This window comes from Pipra filicauda, unplaced genomic scaffold (assembly GCF_003945595.2).
Source record: "Pipra filicauda isolate LSUMZ 115617 unplaced genomic scaffold, ASM394559v2 scaffold69_size3009148_pilon, whole genome shotgun sequence".
NCBI classification, from domain to species: Eukaryota; Metazoa; Chordata; class Aves; order Passeriformes; family Pipridae; genus Pipra; species Pipra filicauda.
In genome coordinates this window covers 38,515-54,510 of record NW_024104864.1, presented here as the reverse complement: position 1 = coordinate 54,510, position 15,996 = coordinate 38,515, and the positions used below count along the sequence as shown (strand labels likewise).

The 15,996-nt window shown below is 46.4% G+C and overlaps 1 protein-coding gene across 3 annotated transcripts in view; it reads right to left on the bottom strand.

The window, feature by feature from the left end:
• Positions 1–69: 69 nt before the first annotated feature.
• LOC113992793 (galactosylgalactosylxylosylprotein 3-beta-glucuronosyltransferase 1-like) overlaps positions 70–15,996 on the bottom strand; it is a 29,019-nt gene continuing 13,092 nt past the window's right edge. Inside the window, exons 2-6 of one of the 3 annotated variants that reach the window (XM_027730457.2) lie at positions 9,590–9,738; positions 8,679–9,214; positions 7,045–7,341; positions 6,451–6,558; positions 70–3,403 (exon numbers count right to left, since the gene is read on the bottom strand). In XM_027730457.2, the coding sequence (XP_027586258.1) occupies positions 6,472–6,558; positions 7,045–7,341; positions 8,679–9,214; positions 9,590–9,701 (1,032 nt within the window). In that variant the 5' untranslated portion in view covers positions 9,702–9,738 and the 3' untranslated portion in view covers positions 70–3,403; positions 6,451–6,471. Of the gene's footprint in view, positions 3,404–6,450; positions 6,559–7,044; positions 7,342–8,678; positions 9,218–9,589; positions 9,739–15,996 lie in introns of all 3 variants that reach the window. The other 2 variants (XM_027730456.2, XM_027730455.2) reach the window with 2 other exon arrangements.

Genomic DNA, 15,996 nt, shown 5'->3' with positions numbered 1-15,996 from the left:
GAGTCCTCTGTGTTTTCCTGGAAAAGGAGTAAGCACTTATGCTGCAGACAAGACAACAGTGCAATATCATACTATTCACATTGTATTTAATAATGCTCTAGTACCATTCAATATAAATAAATAACCATTTAAAAAGTGCTTTCTTGACATTCTCTTTCTTTCATCACTAGTATTTTCTGCAACGGGAAAGGTTAGTAATATACATTGGTTGGTGAATTGGATGAATCTCAGAGAACATGAATATCAGGTACTAATACGCTAGTAAAAACCAGGCACTGGGATGCCTTCTCTTGTTTAAATACTTCGGACTTGATCTGCAGCTTCCCTCCTTACTGCGTTCACTCGCCCTGAAGCCTGTAACTCTTGACAGCTGCTTCTCTCCTGGGCTCTCCCACCCATCTCTGCTAACAAACAGGCATCTTAGCTTGTGGTGCCTGTTATTCACCTACCCTTAGCTGATACACCTTGGCCAGCAGCAGTCCTTGCTGTCCTTAGGCTGCTCTACAGGGAAGAGCATTTGTGCTGAACAGGTCTAAATGTCTGCTAGCCTGGAATATCAGCTGCATACATTCACACTGTCCATACAAGGTCTTGGTTCTGCACAATTTAGTGACAGACAGAACTTCTTGATTCACAGAAAGTCTGCTCCCCAGGGCCAGGCTGGGGCAAGCATGGAATTGGTGTGGTAGGGCTGGTCTTGAGAGCTGAATCTGACCGACACTGAACTGACAGTGTAGTACATACAGGAATAGTAATTTTGCTTTCTTCTGGGGGTGTAGAAACAAAAACTCACTAAAAACATGTGTGTGGTGGTATGTGTTGCAAAGAGAATAGATCCTTGGTATAGACTCTCACTGTCAGTGTCAAAAGCCTATTGTAGTGCCTGTGTGAGATTAAAGGCCTGAGAACTAATTACCATTCCTCCTCCTGTTCATACGGGCAGAAACTCTGCCCATCTCAGAGGAGAAAATGGAGGATCATAAATCAACTCCTTTATTCCCTTACTCTTGCTCATTCATTGAAATCACAAAAAAGGGGACCTAATCTTGGTTTAATGCTGGGTAGAAGCTTTGAGCCCTGGTGGCAGGATGGGTTGGCAAAGCCCACTGGAGTGCAAGCCCTGTTACCTTCTGAAGAGGACAGGACAGAAAGCTCTGAGAAATGTGGAGTGAAAAGCATTTTGTGGATGCTGGGCTTCCTTCATGCTATCCAATGACAGTATGCCAGACCCTTGCTCTGTAAGGACCTTCCTAGGGACCAGACACTGTTTTTTCAGCCCATTCAGTATTTCTTCATACTGAGACAGCTGAGAGGGTGGCCTCATACTGCTGGGTGTCTTCATCCAGACAGACTCTGGCCTAAGCCTCACCGAACACAGTCCCCATTTCTCTATTTTTTGCCTATTCTTTGATTTCTCCTGTCTCCCTCTCTGAAGGAAGGCATCTCATTCCCTTTGCCCCCTCCTGTACTTTAGCCCCCTCCTAGCGGGATGTATGATGGCTCATTCTCCACTGAGGGAATATGGACCAACTTCCTCTCTCAGATACTCTTCAAAGAGCCCCCTTCATGGAGGCTTCCCAAGATCCCATGGGGACTATCTGCTGAGTGAGGCACTCCTTTGCTCATGTTTTTACCTCACAGTGATTGCTTGGGAGCCAGAAACTTGATGCCACCCACGTCTCTTGCATAAAGGAACTATAATTTCCTTCGCTGTACTTCCCTCCTTGCTGTGCTTCTGATTATTTTGCCAGTTTAAGACACCATTTTAAAGAAACCCCAGGGAGCACAAAACATATGACATTCATCGGTGAACACCAAGCTCTACTGTTTTGAGGCGGGTGGGTAATATTCTTTCTTCATGAATATGTCAGGTGATCTAAGCTAAAAATCAAGACTAAACAAGGAATAGGCAGAGAAGAATTCTAGTATAAATAAATCAACAAATAAATAAGTTTTCTGCTAGCCCAGAATTTCTTGGGTGAGGGATGATTCAGTTGCTTATAACTTTCTCCCAGCTGTGAAATCCTTGATGTATTTTGAATGCCTAAAGCCTTGTTTCTCATGGCCTGAGTGAAGAAGGTTTTCAAGATATGCTCAAAGGGGTTTCTGGGTCATTCAGGGAATCTTCCTGGAAAAGTCACAGCACCACCACTCCCCACGCACACACATGGTACCAACACTTGTGCTTTTAATCCAGTGCATCCTTCCTTCGGTCCTCATTTGCACCTCCTGCTTTGTGGGCTGCCTTCCACCTGGCTGTCTTCCTGTTCTATTGAGGGAAAGGGAAACCCTTCCACATGACACTGACTCCTCTCTCTTCACAGCACCACATGCTCCTCTCAAAGTTCAATTGGAAAACCTTGTCACATTTGCTATTTCAATTTTCATGTATGTGCTCAAGATAGGTTTTCCAGTGATGTCTCCCCATTCCTTGATGTTCTCACAGCAGATGAGTGCAGGCTGAAGGCTCCTCTTCTCTGAGCACTTCTCACCCACCTCCACTTCAGAGAGTTGTCTTCCTCTCTGGAGGTCTAGGAAGGAAGTCCATGTACAAGATTTGAGAATACTGGAGCCCCTCATGGTGCTGCAGCAGGCTTCTAGGCCTTGAACATGTTCAAGTCCATCCATCTTTGCCCTTGCTTTCTGGTCCCTGCAGCAAGACACGGAGGCATGGCCTTTGAGGTACAGTACCTGCCAGGTCTCCCCGAGCAGGAGAGGAACTTTATCCAGAGGGTTCTGTGCCTGGGGATCTGGGACGGCATTTTCCAAAACAACCTTAAGCAGGAACAGTTCAAGATCCCAGTTGGCAGGTAGGCACCAGATCGCTTCTGAACTCCCAAACCCCAAATGAGGTGCTTCATCACAGCTTCCTCTCCAACACTGAAGGCTGATCCATGTAAGTACCTGAATTCACCCCTCAGAGGGGGAGTCTCTCAGGCTAGCTTTGCTTTAAAGCTGGTTTGAGAGCATACCAGCCTCAGGCCAACAGGTCCACATTTGTGCTTTAGTGACAACTCCTGCTCTTGAACCACAGAAGCTCAGGTTTTACATATGGCAAGAGAGACCTTCGGAGGCACCTGCACCCATCCCAGATGTCAGCCCCTATGCTGGCACAGCTGAGAATGAAGATCATATCTAATAAATTTTAATGAATGGTTAGAAGTACAGGGCCCATGGGGGAAGGGAAGCACTCCTCTCCTGGGTGGGGAGGATCGCAGGGCATCACATAATCTCTGTCCCTGCTTATTACCACCTTTTTGGGCAGTGGAAGCTGATCAGAATGGCGACATTTGGGGGTGTTTATCATCCTCCAGCAGTGGAGCAGAGCGCTGGGCAGAACAGGCAGGGTGCACAGCTGCTGTGGTTGCTGACAAACTTCAGAAATGATCACAGCCAGCTGCCTCTGTCAAAAAAGCACAAGGTGAGGTAAGAAGGAGATAGAGGTGTCAATACAACATACAGTATAACAGGGCTATCCCATGGCTGAGGCAAACACCTGGCAGGCATCAGCAAATAGGTTCCTCAGCCACACTGTGCACAGCTTTGGGCTGGGATATGGCTGAAGAGCTGCTCGTTCTATTTGCACTACAGAGTCCTAGCCAGGAGATTTTATTTACGGATTACATAAAGTTTTTGATGGATTTTTTTTTTGTCTGCCCTTAAAAATCATTATTTTAACTTCTTTGATAATTTTTTTAAAGAAAGAGCAGGAGAATGAGATCTGAGGATCCCTGTTCAATCTGTCTGGGAGCTCTGAAATGCAGATGAACTTTCTCTGTTTCTGAATTTCACAAGGCACCAGGAGCCCTGTGTTAACCTAAGCACACTCTTCTCTCTCAGATGCCTGTAAATGAATGTTAGCAATAAGACTAGGTAGTTTTTATAATACCAGTCTTGAGTGATACTTTTCAGGACTTTAACAAAGAAAAAAAGGAAGTGAAATTAATTTCTGTCTTCTGTTCTCAGAAGCCAAAGCCTGTGTTTCGAAGGTGTTTCAGTAGAGTCGGCAGGGATGTATGCTGTGATAGCTTTCGGTTACTCTGTGGCAAGCAGCCGTACAAGTGGCCCAACTAGAGATTATGAGAGATTGCCAAATCCTGCATCAAGCAATGTCTGCCTAGTTCACATCTGCAGGCTTTGAAGGGAAAGAAGGCTCTGGGAGGTCTGGGATTTAACTGGCTCAATCTGATCTTCAACAAGGACTAATTGCTGGGAGGGAAAGACAGAAACATTCTCCCTATTGTGTCTAAGAACAGAATATCCCCAGGGAAGCAATTTTTTTTTCCCTCAGCCCTGGCTTATCTAGATCATGTCTGTCAAAGTTCTGAAGTTTAGCTGCCTTGATAGTAAGGACCTTCAAAACACCATAGCCATCAGCAAAGATCTCAATTTAAAACTTTAAGAGAGGCAATCTAACAATTTTGCTTGACTGCCCAGTCAAGCAATTTACCTTGCAGGTGTCTCCTGGAGTGGATGCCTCCTGCCCACTTGGCGGGTCAGAGTAGCTGCCCCACATGGCAGACAGTGGTGCAGAAGGTATTGTGGTCAAATTCACTGCTAGTGCAAGTGAAAAGCTCCTTCAAAATCTACAGGGCTGACCCAGTCAACAATCTGCTTGAAAGCATTGGAGAGGATGGCTTAGATAAGGATGCAAGTCCTGCTGGTGAACGTCTGGCAGTGTCTTTATCTCTCAGAGTGTTTGTTTTCCTTTCCCACAACAAATGACTTGTGGGGAGCCATTCCCATGAGAATCCATAGCTTCTGTGTGGCATTTCTCATGTAGGATGGCTGTTTGGCCTGGGAGAGACGCTGAGGACAAAAGTGCTGATACATAAATGGCACATTTATGGAAACGTCACATCCGTACCCTGCATCTGTAGTGGAACAGTCAGCTCCTCCTCTGGCAATTAGTCTAGGAGGGTCTAATCTATCTGAGATTTTATAAACCTGCTCATCCTTTGCCAGGTAAGTGGTAATTCCAGACCAGTTAACCGGATTCTGAGTGCTTGTAAGCTGAGTTTGTGCAATCTTACCTCAGCCTACTGCAGACTCAGAATGGATGAGTATGCAAAATGAGCCTGTTGCTGCTAGTGGATCTCACAAAAGCAGTGGTGAAAAGCGGAGCTGCCGCCTAAGCACAGGTGTCTTGCATCATTTATGGGTTGCTAATATATCTGAGATATTAATAAAAGGCTGGCAGATACGGTACAGAGTTTGTGCCCTACAGGAGGGCCAGGTAGGCTACCCCAGGGTCCCTATGGTGGAACCAGGTGTCTGTGTTTAAGCAACTGACGTATGTCCCTTCCATCTGCTGCTGGGTGTACAGGCACCGGTATTGCTTTGCACTCTTTGTACAGCTGTCACTCAGAGATGATGAGACAATGTGGAAATGCTGTATGCAGCTACTCATGATGCACACAGGAGATCAGTGCAGAAGTTGAAATACTCGTGCCTGTCTGTATAAAAGCTGCCAGTTTTATTTCCACTGGTAGAGCTGAGCTGAGGTGTATATTGGGGTCAGAACTGAAAGCAGCCCTAGAATATATTCCTAAGTAGGACTAAATCATTCAGCATCCTGTATCCTGACACAGATACGAATAATTTCAGAAAGAGCTGGGTACTCCAAAATGGGATACATTTATTCTTTTGAATCTTTTTGGATAGGAATCTGTCAGAGGCAGACACTGGGATGAGAGGGCATGGCACCTGGCAGAGGAGGTCATAGCTCCTCTGAAGCCTGTTCTTCATCAAGCTCTTCCTAAGAACATATCAATGATCTCTGATACATTCCTGCCCTCACCAGTATTGGTTGCCATAATCCCCCATCCTTCTGCTGATCCTGGCTCTGTGAACCGCAAAGGCACTTCCTAGTGCCTTCACTATTTCTCCTCAGCAGCAGATGTATTCCTAGCTCTCATAACGTTGGTACCAAACCCCTCAAACTGAGAGTCTGTGTAGGTTGTGCTTTGCCAGTTCCTGTTCTGTGGTGGTCTAAGCGTTCTATCAGCCTTTCCCTGCTGCACCCACACCACAGCTGTTCACGCAGGATAAAAGCTGAAGGTGGATGCATGAAGCACTGCAGAGGTGGCAGGGCTGCTGGGACAAAAGGTTGCTGCAGGAGTGTGGTTTCCTTCCATACACTGTAGGACAACTCCCACACTAAAGAGTTTGGAGCTGGCAGAAGGAGTGGAGCAAGGAATTTGTCTTGTCCTTAATACTGAGTGAAGCTGAAGGACTCTGCTGCCACTTTTCTCTCTGTCTGTAAGCTGGCAAAGCTTCCATGTGATCTGCAAGGAGTCTTGAATGAGTAAGAAACTTCTTGTGCAAAGGGTAGCATGGTTAATTACTGGGACAGTCATATATGCAGTTTTTGAGGAAATAATAGCATAAATAAGGAGATGGGTACACATTTTTTGTCCTGTTAAAAACAATAAAGACAAAGGTACTCACACCCTGGAGCTGGCTCTTTGCTTACACCTCTACTCTGGGGTCTGTAAATCCACGCTTGCCTTCATTAACCAGAGTGGGCCTCTCAGTTCTTGTGTGCCAGACCAGCACCTAGAAGGAAATACAAGGAGTTCGAGGGTTCTGGATGCCATGGAAACAATGAGAGTATTAGGTGGAATATTCAGAAACCTGGGGTTCACAGCTGTTTGAAGCATGTGATTCAAAGGGGTTGATCCTGGGAGACACTTCACAGGTGCATGAAACAGTGACAAGGAGGAGGAATCATTCTGGATCAAAACCCCAGACTCAAACCTCTACCAATCCTCCTGGATTTTGGAGAAGCAGTCTGGGCACAAATTGTACATCTGAGGTTCTTTATTAACACAGAATGTGTAACACCGCTTCTCAGCTCTCTCTGAGCTTCACATCTGTGAAGAATTTGGCAGGCTTTGTCCGTCTGTCCCAGCACCATTTGGCACCGACATGTGCCAGCACAGGGCAGGCACAGTGGAAGGTGGAGGAGTAGGGCAGGAGGCTGTAAAAGCAGCCAGGACACAGCAAGGAGATTGTGTCTTCAAGGTTTTTTGTCCTACTCACCTTTGTGCAGTTGGCTGCTTTGGGCTCCAGCCCATCCATAGTCACTAGATCCTTCAGGAGACTGGTTTCCTGGTAGCCTCCTTTAACTCCCTCCAGCTTGAAACTGGCGTGAGGCTTCTCCAAAATCAGCTTGATGCTGATAGCAAATCCAGCCATGTCAATAGCAAAGGGACGATTAGGGTCAAAGACGGTTTTCCAGCCCACCACCTTCCCTGCTGGGCTCACTTTTGGAGATTCATATCGCAGCCCCCCAACGAAAGCCACCGGCCAGACGGACACCCTCCTTGTGTAGCGCATCTGTGTGCCGGAAAGAAACAGTGCTGTGAGAATTCAACCCCACAGTGTTTGTCCCAACCCATTAGTGTGCCATTCTCTGCTTTCCCTGGCACCCGTCCTCCCCTGTTGACTTCCCATTCAATCACATCGCTCTAGGCAGCACATCGCTCTAGGCAGCACTACTGCTTGAAGAGCTACAGCTTCCAAAGCCACAAGACTGTTTTTTAGCACATTATCCTCTGAACACCTGCTTCACTGCTTCTCTGTGCCCATGTTCAGTTTCTCAGAAGAATGAAAACCTTTGGTTTCCTGATCTCATTTGGACTTTTTTCCTTTCTTTTGGTAGAATTTTATCATTTTTGTAAATGCCACGTACAACTTCTATCAGGCTTCTAGCTCTGTATTATCAACGCCACTCACTCCAGTTTCATCCCCACGGAAGTAATCTCCCCCCATGATTGATCCATCTTTGTCCTCATCTATAACAATTTCTCCCCCATCCCCCCCCCTTGTTTTTTCATCCATGGCTACTGCCTGAAAGAGTGTGGTTTTATTGAAATTGTCAGAAAGGATCTGGAAAGAAGTAAGAAAGGATGAGCTTAACAGAGATCTAAAAAATTCTGAGAACTGGAAATATGTTCTGATGCATAATTCTGCACTTCAAGTGGCTTAGTACAGTTTGGCTTTAATTGGTGACAAGGGAGTTTACTGGATTTTTGCAAGTTTACAATAGACTTGGCATCTCACAAAGGCCAGGTTTCCAGCTGAAGTCTGGGCAAGCTTCTGTGATCCCAGAGGCACAGCCCTGTTGTGGTGGCTGCAACTGAAGTACTGAAGGGCAGCCAAGGAGTAAAGGTAGACTAGAAATTCAGACAACTTTCCTGCCATCCCCTACCCATCACACCCCTACAACAGTGCAGACTTATGCTTTGCCAGAAGTATGTCTTTGGTGCTTATTTAAATTAGGTCAGCTGTCCCTGTGGTGAAGTATAAATTCTGAGGTATATATCCTCTGGTCCCCTGCAAAAGGGACTCTAGCTGGTGCAACGGTGTGTGAGTGACTATTCACATCTGCAGCCCGTACCATGGCAGATGTGCTCTTTGCTCTTTAAGCCCTTTGAAGCGTGGTTCCTGGGTTTGCATAGCTGTAGGTTTGCATCTGCCCTATACCTAGCTGGCATTATGTGCAGAGTGGGTGAGGTGAGCTCCAGGCAGCATGCCAGAGCCCTTGTCTCCCAGCTGATGATAAAAGTCCATGTGGTAGACCTCCCTTCGAGGTCTTTGCAAGTGCAACTGGACTTAAGAGGCTCTGCAGCTATATCCTGCTTTTCTGCCCCATGTAATTTTACGTCTCTTACCTCTTCAAAGAGTTCCAGGCTGTAGGTATTATCATCATCAGCAAAATACACCACCCCTTCTGGTGGTGCAGTGTTGCTGAAGCTGTCCCTCAGCCAGTGCAGCCCCAGGTTCCTCTGCAGTGTCCCTCTTGGGGTGTGGGATGGGATCCAAGACAGACCCAGCTTCAGGCTCTTGGGCGTCTCCACATTGAGGTGGGTGAAGTTGAGCCCAGCCTTCTCCAGCAGGTTGGATACCAGGTTGGTCCTCCGCGGCGAGTCCTCCACCACCACCCAGTGCAGGTTCTGTACATGTAGGAAGGTGTTGGCCAGGCGGGTCAGCTCAGCTTTTTGCACCGGCCGGGTGTAGGTAGGGGTAATAACAAAGATGGTTGGCAAGGTGTCTGACCACGGGGGAGGCCTGGAGTACACATAATTCTGGATGATTTTAGGGGTAGCCCCTATGCTTTGCTGCTGCCGAGTGCATGATGGGAAGCCTTCTTCTCTCAGTGCAGACGTACCATTGAGGAGAACTTTAGAGGTCACGTTCTCATCTGTCTCTTCTGGGGCGAAGGAAGGAAGGAAGGCAGGAAGGAAGGAATAGGAAGAAGAAGAAAAAGAAGGAGAAAAGAATAAGAAGATGTTAGAGGACTAACAACTGCCAGGCTGCTTCCTCTTCAGGGAGGAGATTGGGACACATCTGTCTGAAGTCATTGCTCAGCACAACAGCATCCTCTCCCCAAAGCTAGCCCAAGATACATGTTTAACATGCTCTTAAGAACAGTTTATGTGCCTGCTGCAGGCAAACCCTTAGGGGGCCTTCAGGCAACCATATCTTTGTTTAACCCATCCCACTAGAGAGCATCTCCCACCAGGATTCGAACCAGCAATCATCACAACCACCAGCACACTGACAGCAGAACTCTTGCACTTACTTCTCAGCAGGCTGAGGTAGTGGGTGGTTGGGTATTGGTGCCACAAGGTTAGGAGAAGAGCCCATGGCAAGGCAATCAGGAGCGTGGTAAGAAGGTTACGTCTCCTCAGCATGCTGCAGGGAGCTTCCAATGCCCAGGCATCTCTCTACCTTTCAGAAAAGAAAAAGAGTAAGGCCTCCAAAATATCAATCATCACAAATGCAGGGAGACATAGAATCATAGAATCATGATAAACGTTTGGCCCTGATTCAGCAAAGTGTTTGTCTAAGTTTACAAGGAGCCCCATTAACATTGCGGGCCCTAACCATGTTCCAGCTGCCCTGGTCAACTCTGGTACTATTGAATAAAGCTTTTAGCTATTTATGTTGCTATAAAGAACTTCCACTGTCCCATGATGAACCCACTGTCCTTAACTTAGGGTTGTTCTTGTTGCTGATTCTGAAGCCAGAGAAGACTGCTACTTGCCCCCTCTCTGGTACTTGTGTTCATTCCTGAGCTTTGTGGTGACCATTTAATTTGCTTCTTTTGTACAATTTTTTAAAACTGTGTGAAAGCTTTGTGTGCCTCCATATGCAAGTGGAGAAAACAAATAATGTCAGGCATCCTCAAGATAGCCAGCATCTCTTTCATCTCTGTGGTTTTAATTCATCCTCCTTATGCAGATGCATTGAGGCAATCAGGGATGCATGTTATCACCTACTAACTTTTCCATGAAATCCCTGCCTTGGTTATTCCACAGTGCTGGTGATGCCTACTGAAAGTTTAATTATTCCACATCACTTTCTCCTTCTGGCTTCCAGTGTTCGGCCATTGCAGCACTTAGTTTAAATGACAGAGTATCCAGCAAGCCCCATCACATCCTCTTGCTGTCCTGGGCTGAAGGCCAGGGAATTTTATGTCTACTGAAGGCCAGTCATCTAAAACCAGGGTCCTCAAAGGGACCTAGGCACATATTGTTCAAAGACAACTCCTTGTCAAGGATTTGGGTCTAGCAGCTCCTCATCTGTCCAAATGGGAAGGATTGCCTTGCTTCAGCCTTAGAGAATGACGTGAGAAGAAACATGACAAGTAGTTCAAAAGGGCTCTGCTTTGCAGTGACAGCAGCCACAGGGTACTCCTGGAAGTTATTAGGAGATGCTATTCTAAATTTATCCTCTGGGACCTTCTTAGAATCTGTCTTTAATTGTTTCCCTGACATTTTACCTTGGTGTCCTGAAAAAACAAGGATTATGCAATTGCAGGGCTCATTAGTGCCCTACCACCAATAACTATCAAACCTATTTCAGCCAGATCTCACAGAAGACTAGCACATCTCAGCAAGTCTTCAAGTGGATGCACATAAACATTCCCTGTTAAGGCAATTACTGCTACACAAGATCATTCCTTGTTTGGCACCAATGGTACCACACTGGAGCCATCCCTCAAGGGAATCTACTTCCACTGACTGCTCCCCAAAACAGCCATTCATGTGATAATCTCTAATGTTTCTTACCTACTCATTCAGTAAACACCATGGTGCCCATTTCTCTACTTCCAAGCTATCAAAAACTGGTGAAGAAGTGGGCCAAGGAACCTGTGTGGCTGGGGGCACATAGGAGTGTTTTGGTGATGCCAGCAGGAGCCTTGTGCAGCAAACATGCTGGCTCTGCATAGCTTCATTGGGTTTTGATGACTGGGTCCCAGGCAGGTACAAGAGTCCCCTTCAAGCTCTAATGCCAAAGGCATAGGTGTTTGGTAAGCTACAGATCCAGGCTGGACACGGGGCAGAATGATATTACCCACACCAGGGGCTGCTTTCCCTACAGGAAATACCTTCTCTTCCTAACACAGCACTGCAGAGTAAAGCTTCTGTCGTTCATGGCTGTGAAAACAGACAGAGCCACAAAAGAAATCCAAAAATTGCTAATAACAATAGCAGATACCTAGGTCCACGCAGGCTCCTTGAAGCTCCTTGCTTCCTCTGGTAGCTTGCAATTACAAATGTCCCTGCAGTAGAGTCAGGCAGCCAGTACTTTTTCCCTTTAATAAAAGGACTTAATTATACAGACACAGTTTCTATGCAGCAGGCCTGCCACTGCTGCAAACTCAGGTTGCTTCTGGAGGGAAGGAGAGGAGGAGGCAGCAGTGGCAGCTGTGTTACCAAGAGAGCACAGAGGAGAGTGGATCAGAGTTAGAAGATTTTTTTAACGAATTCCCTTTCTAGTTCTTTCTCCTCCTCCCCCTTCCAGCCAGCCCTGTTCATGCTTCCCGAACACTGCAAACAAGTGGAGATGCTGTCTGTGTGTGCAACTCCCCTGGTGCTTTGTGCTCATTTATTTCTACATGCACCTTCTCTCTATTACTTTTCCAAAGCAGGCAATGCTGAACAAGTTAAGCCTTGCATAAAGCCCTGGGTAACTTGTGAACCTTGCAGAGGAGCTGACTTTAACCCCATTTTCAAAAAATATCTCTTGGAATACTTTGTTTTCTCTTTAAAATGGTGCCTTTTCTCCCCCACTTTCTCCCCCTGTGTCCATCATGCTTGTGCTCTTCTTTGTTGCTTTACATCTTTCACCCGCCTTATCTCAATCGTTAAGAGTCTCTTTTCTTACCTCTTTCCAGGACTGAAGGAATCCCCTGGCTTACTAATAATTTTAGCCTTTGTCTTCTATCCTTCCCCACACAAAGGCCCTTTGCATTCTCTTAATGTCCGCCCTGCATAGAATATTTCCCACAAAGTGGTCCATTAAAGCATCAGCTTATCCTTTTGAAAACACAGTATCAGAACCCAGTCACATTTCAATGCCTCTGAATAGCCTGATGATGGCCCCAGTGGGGCTTACAGAGGTTTACTGCACATATTTTTACCTACTTTTTATAATTAAAAACAAAGTCTCCTAAGTGGTTCAGATTAATTGCATGCCTGCTGGCAAGCATTACTGTGTGTATTCTTGGCACAACCAGCTACCTTCCTTCTGCCTTAAACTCTTTCAGAGTAGATCTTATTAAATGAGATTGAAGATCAGAAGAAAATTTTGTGATCATCTAAACCCATCTCCAGCGATCATCCGGTAATTCCTGGGTTTAAGCTGTAGAGGGCAGGGACTATCCCTTAATGTGCTTGTACAGTCCGGCACTGATCCCAACAGGAGCCTTTGGATGTGCTCGCAATACAAATATTATTGATTGTACTCTCTTGCTGGCACTTCTCCTCCCTTGCTATTTCTCCTGTCCTGCCTATTCCCCTTTCTCTTTCCTTTTCTTTTTTTTTCCCTAGTGTCTCCTGCAGCCCTTGTTTGTGTTACACACCCTTAACAACATTAGCTGGATGTTTGATGGATGCCTTCAATATGCTGCCTGTAGCCTTCTTGAGCTGTTTTCCAATTACACATCCCTCTTCTTAATTTCATCCATCAATCTTCTGTTCTCCATTAAAAAATAAACAAACACACACACAGAGCACAAAACTGAGCATGATAGGGACAAAATGTTTCTTGTACTGCTTTTGTTTCATGCTGCTTTGTCAGACTTCTCAGTTCCTGAGATACCACACCATTCAGTCTCCGTTTAAGCTCATGTGCTGATGCAGGGGGCCTTAATCTGAAAGGATTCAGGAGAAGAGAACCAGAGAAGCACACAGTGGGAAGAGCTGAATGACCCAGACTGATACTGAAGAGAAGTAAGATCTGGCCGAGGTTCAGAGCATGGCATGTGACCAGTCCCTTCATCTGCTGTTGACTAATTACCAACAATTTGTTACAGGCAGGATAGTCCAGATGTTGAGAGAGGGATAAGGTTTCCAGGCTGGAGAACAACCCAGGCAGTGATTTTCTCCCTGAACTGCAGAGGAGTTTGAAAGGACATGCTGAGTGAACGGCAGAGAAAGGTGAAAGTTAGGGAGAGACCCAGCTGACTGGAGATTATCAGGCTGACATATGAGTTCAGGTGCCTGCAATTTTCCTACAGCCATGCTGAAAAGCTGCTCAATTTACATCCTCCTTGATAACTCAGAAATTATTGGAGTCACATGGGCTTCGGTAGTTCTGTTCTGAGGTTTTGGTTCTGCCCTCCACCTCCTTATGTGGAATAGGAACGACACCTTTTGAAAAGTTTGGGCTGCAAGAAAGGTGATTTTGCAGCCTCTGGTTCAGGGCAGCCAGTCTGCCTGAGCCAGGCTTAGAAGACCCTGAATGCTTAACCAGCCCCAGGACTGTACAGCTATAGTTGGAGACACAGGCTGTAAAGATCATTATCTTCCCAGAGGGACAAATTTCACGGTTCAAAGTGTCCCCTGGGAACATCCCGCCATCCAGTGTAGAGATTTTCTAGGCAAGCACTCAAAGCAAACTAGTCTCAGCTAACAGAGCCAAAAGTTTCAAGAAATACTCGCTTATCTCGGTTTGTACCATGTTTGCAAGCCTACCATTCTGTGCATACCCTGGGAGGAGAGAGGTGTGGAGAGGGGAGGAGAGAGGAGTGTGAGGGGCAGAACTGGAGCAGAGCTGTAGGTAGATGCAGATGACTCTTAATTTCATGCACTAAAACTGTCAGCAGGGTTTTTGGTTTGTTTTGCCTGCGTTTTGCTGCCTCTCTCCATCAGCCCCTAGCCACCTTGAAGAAGTCCATGCAGATTTCATGAGATCCCTAACTCCCGGTGTGGGAGATGTGATGCTGAAGGCAGAGCAGGGAGCTTTCAATTATTGATGAGAGCGACCTCTCTTTAAACAAGGAATGCATAATTCATGACAGCGCCGGTATTTGTGGTGAGCGGCACCGGCTCAGTCTCTGCTTTGCCGAAATGCACAGGAAGCTGCTGTCCCCTCTCCCCCCATTCCCTCGGGCCCATCAGAGCCCTCACCCGAAACTACAATAGTGTTTAAAATCGAGACAGGCCAAGATGCTGCAGCGCTTCCCCTCACCAGGCAGCTGCCTGCCTGTTTCAGATGTGCTTGATAAAGTGGGAGGATGGATTCAAGGAACCACAGAAGTGGGTGGAATGGGTTATTGCTCTGGAATAAGCAAGGGTAATTACTGTGCAAACACAGCCACACAGGACATTTCTCAGCAGTGAGACTCCTCTGACCCCAAGACAGATCTGCAGGAATAGCATCATTGTAGGACAGAAAGGATGGGCTAGATCTAAAGGACAGTGCCCGAGGATTCACGGTCAGCTGTATTTTTTGTGGGGGTGGGAAAGAGAAGGGGAAAAGGAAAATTTGGTTTTCTACTCAATAAATAGCAATTTCTCCCCTAAACTCTGATGGAACTGGGTGGCTGAAAAACAAAGGGGAAAAAAAAGAAGGAAGAGTATTTTTTTCCAGGAAGGGAAATGTTAATTATGGAATCATGGATTGTTTTGGATTGAGCAGCATTTGTGCATCTGAAAGATGTACTAATGTCTGTTTTGAAAGGTCATAGAATCATAGAATAATTGAAGGATATGAGTTGGAAGGGACCTTCAAGATCATCTAATGGGCAGGGACACCTTCTACTAGACCAGGTTGCTCAAAGCTGCATCCAACTTGGCCTTGTACACTTTCAGAGATGGGGCGGCCACAAGCTCTCTGTGCTGGTGTCTCTCTACCCTTAAAGTGAAGAATGCTCTCTAATATCTAATCTACACCTACCCTCTTTCAGTTTGAAGCCATTTCCCCTTGTCCTATCAGTACACGCCCTTATAAAAAGTCCCTCTCCAGCTCTCTTGTAGCCCCTTTTAGGTACCAGAAAGTGCTTTAAGGTCTTCCTGGAGCCTTCTCTTCTCCAGACTGAACAATCTCAATTCTTTCAGCATGACTTCATAGGAGAGGTGCATGGAACAGGGAAGAGAAAGGCTCTCTCCTAAACCACAACTGGGATCTTGACCTCCCAGTAGTACAGGCAATGCAGGAGGCTGTGGTTCTGTCTGAAGATGGAAGAATATTCTTCTGCTAGGGGTTTTAATCCTCCCTTTGCTGCAGACCTTGTGAATGCCTTCAGGCAAGTGACACCTGCCATCTGAATGAGGTGACTACTTCTCTACCACTTGTGGGGACAGAGGGCAAGGGAAAATTAACTGAGTCCCCTGGAGAGACAAAAATCAGAGAACTACAAATAATAAAACAATACAGGGAAGGATGGCCAGGTCCTTCCCCAGGGCAGGAAGAGCAGAACTACCAGCAGCTGTGGGGTTTCAAGGCTCAGCCCCATCTATACTCTGTCCCTTGGTGAGCAGGCTCCTGTGGGGACAACTTCCCCAGGAAGTGAGTCACTCCCAGTGAAACAGCTGCCCTTCCAAAGTTCCTTTGCCTTTTCCTCAGAGGCAAAGAAAGGATTCATCCTCTCCCTGCCAGCTCTGATCTCTTCACCCTATGGGAGCGCAGTTACTTCAGCCCAGAAACCAGACTTGTCCTTGGGGAATACACTATGCACACCCCCCCATCCCTCCACTG